Source organism: Phlebotomus papatasi, chromosome 2 (genome assembly GCF_024763615.1).
Source record: "Phlebotomus papatasi isolate M1 chromosome 2, Ppap_2.1, whole genome shotgun sequence".
NCBI lineage: Eukaryota > Metazoa > Arthropoda > Insecta > Diptera > Psychodidae > Phlebotomus > Phlebotomus papatasi.
This window is the reverse complement of record NC_077223.1, coordinates 100,910,048-100,916,047: the sequence shown is the minus strand read 5'-3', so window position 1 is coordinate 100,916,047 and position 6,000 is coordinate 100,910,048. Positions and strand designations below refer to the sequence as shown.

The 6,000-nt window shown below is 36.2% G+C and overlaps 1 protein-coding gene across 1 annotated transcript; it reads left to right on the top strand.

Moving 5' to 3' along the window:
- The first annotated feature begins 1,051 nt into the window (after nt 1-1,051).
- On the top strand, nt 1,052-2,899 carry LOC129800424 (transcription factor grauzone-like). The gene is made up of 2 exons (XM_055844777.1): nt 1,052-1,301; nt 1,364-2,899. The coding sequence occupies exons 1-2, from the start codon at nt 1,128-1,130 to the stop codon at nt 2,804-2,806; spliced, it is 1,617 nt and encodes a 538-aa protein (XP_055700752.1). The 5' UTR covers nt 1,052-1,127; the 3' UTR covers nt 2,807-2,899.
- The last annotated feature ends 3,101 nt before the right edge of the window (nt 2,900-6,000 follow it).

Here is a 6,000-nt window from a genome sequence, read left to right as displayed (position 1 = left end):
TGATGATGTCAGATCTACCTCCTCCTCCCCCATCCGCCATTTTGGAACACCAAATTTTGTTTTCTCCATTACTCAGCCCCTATGGCATCGATGATCGATCTATGTATGTTATAGCTGGGCCTACAAAAATTTAAGCCCCTCTCCAGACCCCCCTGACACGAGCTAGAAGAAGTGAAAAATTCAATTCTCAAATGACCATATCTCTGGCTCCAATTTAAAAAAAAATTGTCTTTTGGAAAGCTCTCATGGATTACTACAACCCTTATAACAACCCAATTTCATCCGATTTAATCGAACCTCCGTTTAATCGAAAAATCTATTTTAGAAAACTAGCCAATTTTTCTTTAAATTTTAGTATGTTGTAGCTGAGGTCGAGACTTTTCCAGCGGTGGGTTGCACTCCTCACTCTATGTTCCCTGACCCGAGCTATAATCAAAAATTTCTTGACCGGACTGTATTTTCGGTTTTTATGGTGCGATTTCGATGAAATTTTTGTAGGTATGTATTGTATCTGAGATCCAGATCTTTCTAACTGCGGGTCCCATCCGTTCCTACACCAACCCACTGTACCCGGACCCTTACTATATTCAAATGAACCAGATTCTATATCTAATGTTTATTAACCGATTTCAATGAACTTTTTATTCTTTTGTTGGTCTTCCCCACTCAGACTATTTAAAATAGAAAATGACTAGTGATAAGCCCAGATAAGCTTATGGTAGCTGAGATTCTTTACAGGTGACCTCAAAATGCGTGCAACTCAGGGTGCTTGCAACTTGGAATGCGTGAAAATTCGATTGTGAGTTGAATTTTGGAGGTAAAGAATCGCGTCGAGCAAATTTAATCCATTTCGATCGACAAGAACAGTTTACTTGTGACTCTCGTGAGAGTCATTTTGGCTTGGAAATTCCAATAAAACTGCAATGCACTGCAATGTTTTGATTCTATCTTTAGATTGGCGTCCGGGAAGACAAAATAAAAATTTTTGGGACATGCACAAGACATCTGACAGATGAAGAGGAAAGGAGACAGAAGGCGGTGATTATATTTGCCATCTCTTTCATCTATAAATGGATAGGATATGTCAAAAAGTATAAACACGAAACAAATTCTGATATTTTGTTAAAATGTCCCTTTTAAATGATATCGACTATAAGTGTGAAGTAAAAACAGAAATTGTGACTTATGAAGAAAAAAAGGAAGAAGAACTATGTAGATTTTGTGTTCAAAGAGTTACCCAGTACTCTTCAATTCTCGAGGAAAACCTCCACAAATCTTTAACCTTATATCTTGGAATAACTGTGAGTAAAATAATTTAATGTTTTTTATGTCCAAAATCTACAATTTTATTTAAAAATTCTAGGTGGAAGAGACAGACAACTGGCCAAAAGTTATTTGCAGTAAGTGCTCAGAAACTGTTGCAATATGTTTAAATTTTATGACAACCGTCCGGAACTCAGAGATTACTCTCCGGAATCTGTATGGGGACCCAATGGAAATTGCTGAAGTTGCGATTGGGATCAAGCCTGATATTGAAATGATTGAAGTTAAAGACATGCCTTCGGATAATGAATCAGTAGATTGTAATTTTGAGCAAAATTTCAGTGAATCATCTTGCAATGCTTTGGCAGAATCACCAAAGCCAATGCCTAGAAAACGAGGTAGACCTAGAAAAAAGCCTGTAGAGTCTTCCATTGAAGAGATTCAAGATACAGACATGAGCAAGACGATTCCAAATAAAACCAGAGGGCAGAGCAAGAAAAGAGATTTTAGTGAAACTCAGGATGGACCACCTACTCCACCGGATGCTAAGGAAGCGCCACAGGATGAAAATTCAAAGAAAACTCGTCGCAAATTGATTGATTTGAAAGAAGAGGATGAAAGAATAAGAAAATTCTTTAAACTTCAGTGTGATATTTGTTCAGAATCATTTGAGACTTTTAAGAAGTTTAAAGCTCACACATTACATATTCACAATGAAGAAGCTTACGTGATATGCTGTGACAGGAAGTTGAAAAATCGTACAAGACTCGTCAATCATCTCAACAGTCACATAAATCCCAATGTATTCAAATGCACAAAGTGCGATTCCAAGGGTTTCCTTACGGCCAATGGATTGAACTTACACATATTGAATACACATGCTCCACCAGAATTACACAAGTACAAATGCACAAAGTGTCCAAGGACTTTTATGACAGCATCTCGCCTCAAGAGCCACCAGATTTCCCATTTAGATGACAAAGAAAAGAAATTTAAATGTCCAAAATGTGATAAGGCATTCGCACTGAATTCCATCATGCAGCAGCATGTACGAAATTCCCACGATGGATACAACAAACATGTTTGTGAAATTTGTGCTAAAGTTTTCAAAGCAAAGTACACCTATCAAATTCACATGAATAACCATTTGGACGGAGGAGCAGGAAAATTTTGCTGTCCTACGTGTGGAAAGTTGTTCAAGAGAAAAAGATTGCTGCAGCTTCATGTGGAGCGACACAATGAATCTGGTGAAATTTTCAAGTGTAATATGTGTGGAAAAGAAGCACCTAACCGATTTGCTCTCAAACGGCATATCCAGTATAGTCACCTGAAAGTCAGGAAGTACGAATGCAATCTGTGCAGCAGTGCTTTTAAAACACCTTTAGGATTAAAGGAACATATGGCCACTCATTCCTCAAGCCAAGTTTTATACACCTGCCTCTTCTGCCCCAAACAATTCAACAGCAATGCCAATAAGTACGTTCATCAGAAGAGGAAACATCCTGTGGAATATGAGGCGATGAAGCAGAAGAAAAATTCATAGGGAGCTGTTCCAGAAATGAAATGATCCGTGAAATAATTTAAAATTGCGAAATACTTTTAATTAAATAAAATTGAAAGGGGAGAATATAACAAGGAGATTCAACTTTTATTGCACTGTGCAACAAAAGGAATACTTTTCTGAGTGATTTCAGATGATTGGTATCTTCGAATTTCTTGGTCCCAGCGAGCACACTTAGCTGAAAAAAGTAGCATTTTCAGCATATTTTTGATGAATCGACTAGCAAAAATTTGCTGACTGATCAGCAGTTGTCGAACAAAAAGTGCTAACCAAATATATGGAAATGGCACTGAATCGCCAATTTTGTTTCAAGGTTAGCAGAATTCAGCTGAAAATACATATGTTTTCAGCTGAATTGCAATCGGTTAGCATTTGGTGCTCGCTGGGGTGTCTCGTAGGGGTATTCTGTAACAGTATGACTATGTCATATGACTTTATAATTAATTCTTTCTGGGTAAGCTTTCTGGGTAACATTCCGGAAATGTTAATTTTACCCTGCATTATTGATTATTGATTATTTTCAGGTGCATTCGGTGTTAAAGTTACCCCTTTTCATGTTAATTTTATACTTAAAAATGTGTAAAATTAACATTAAAAAATGTTGATATATTTTTACACCTAAAAAGTGTTAAAGTTATGAGGAAAAAAAGTTAATCGCACCCCCTTTTTTCTCAGTGCATCATATCCAGCGAACAAATTTCAGTAAAACTTACTTTATTGTAAGTCTTATTTGTCAAAAATGATACTTTTGGAGAGAAAGAATTTGTTCCTTCTCTGGGAAATTGGAAAACTCATGGGTACTTTCGTCCCCAAAAGAACGAAAGGGGACAAACTTCAACTTTTCCAAAGTCAATATTATCAAGTTTGTGAATTATTTTTCCGACTCAAAGGACTCCTTTACGATGTTGAACATTAAAACAAGAAGAATTATTGATCAGTATTTTCTGGAACGTCCAGGAAGTGGTAAAAAAGATACCAAATTCCTGCTTGCCAACAGATTTCTCAAGATATTTCACAAATAACAGTTTTGTATTCGACTGAACTCTGCATGTCGAAACTTATTTCCGAAGCAGGAAATAGACGGAGACACTGAACCTTTCTTGATTTTCACAATTTTATTCTCTACGACTTTTCGAGGATAGATGTCCTCTTCATCAGGTATCGAATGTGGCAGGGAAAATCACGTACAGCTGGGAATTGTTGCACTGCACTTGAACTTTGATCACAACTTGATCCGTGATGTTCACCATTCGACTGGCTGTCGAACCGAAATTCTTCTTATTTCCGAATGTAGGCATGGTTCGCACAAAGTGAACTAGCTCTTCGCAAACAAAGAGAAAATTTGCATTGTTTAAAGGTTCATTCTGTGCGAACCATGCCAACATTCCTCTATACCAATCTCCCTTTGAGGCGGTTCATTGCTAATGCATTGAACATTACTTTCCAATCCATTCACTTTAGGAATTCGAAACTAATACAACAGTTGCAATATCTGTAGCTGCCCAGTGTCGAACTCGAGACCTCACAGTCATAAAGCTACTACTCTATGCACTGATCCACTGAGGCCCCTAAGACCGTCTTCAGACCAGTGGTTTAGCCTAGTTTTCAAAGGACTCAAAATCCTAAATAACAACCAATTTAATTTGTGTTTTTGATTCAAATAGATAAATTCCCCTTAATAGTGCATTTCTAAGTCAAAATTTTCCAAAAATTTTTGACTGATATGTATCTAGAGAAGTTAAGCCTTATGGCTAAGCCATATATCTGAAGCCCGTATAATGATCCAACGAAGAACAGCAGTGATGTGCGTGGAAGTGGGATTTTTTTAAATTTTCAATGGCAGAGATTTTGATTTAAATTTGATTACTTTTCGATAGCTTTTGGGTTTTAATTTATTTGAGAATTCCAGGGAGTTTCAGGGTAATTGGGGTATGATTTTCAGGTGTAGTTTTATTATAAACTAACTAGTTTATAATAATAGTAGAAACAAAGGTTGAGGCAATGTTTTTCCTGATAGAATTAAATATAAAATATAAAACATTTTCTAATATTAAACAAAATTCAAAAAACTATGGCTACAGGCACTTACAGTCTCCTTTAAGACCTTGAACTTTTATTTACACCTAATTACTATCCTTTCCTCTCTGTCTTTTTTATTTCTATAAAAATTAAATCTCTTACATTTCATTTAATTTCTCTCTAAAAAAAATAACTTACTTCTTTTGTATTTTATATCCCTTTTTCACTAATTTAACTCTTCACTCTTATCACGCATCTACTCCTGAGCTTAATGAGCTTCTTTTGAGCCTTTTTCCCCTATTCTATGTCCATTATTGCAGTTGCAATAATGAACATAGAATCTATGAATATTAATTCTATCTGACTTGACAAGTGCCTTCACTAATTCAAATTTGAGAAATTCACAGAACAAAGTGATATTCCCTGGTATTCTTTCATCTAGGAATTCATTGAGTTTTCCTAAAATTTTTCGGTACTTTCACATTTTATTTATTCACTTCGGACTGTTATAGATTTCCCCTACAGAATTCACTCCCCGAACTAGAGATCTAAACAGGATTCGAACACAGGACACCCCTTAGAGCAAGTACCCCATAGCAAAAGGAAGCGGAATAAGGAATCACAATAGAAAAAACCTTAGGAATTTTCCAGTATTTTTCCTTGGCAAATTCCACGGAAATTCTCCATGGTTTATTCTAAGGAATATCGAAATTTCGGTGAGAAATCCTAGAGAACAATAATGGAAATTGCACATAGAAATTTCTCTAGGAATTCTATTAAAATTAAAATTCTCTAGAAAGTTATTATGTTTTCCGAAAGAAGAAAATTCCAATGGAAACCCTTGGTTCCACGATCTACTTGGGAAATTTCCACTCTCAGTCAGATGGGTTTTCTCGAGCAATTCCACTAGAAGTCCCATGGATGGATAATTTTGGAGACTTGTGGAGGAAAATTCCTTTGGTACCTGGTGAAATTTCCTTCAGGAGGATTTTTATGTGGCTCTAGCTCTAGGCATGATTTCCCCATAGCAAAATTCCGAAGAAATTCCAGTGGAAAACTAGCGTCCAAATTGCAAAAATCCGCGTAATTTGACGCAAAAATTCCACTAAGTTTTCCGTGGAATTTGGAGCCGGAAATTCCATTGGAATCATAGCTCT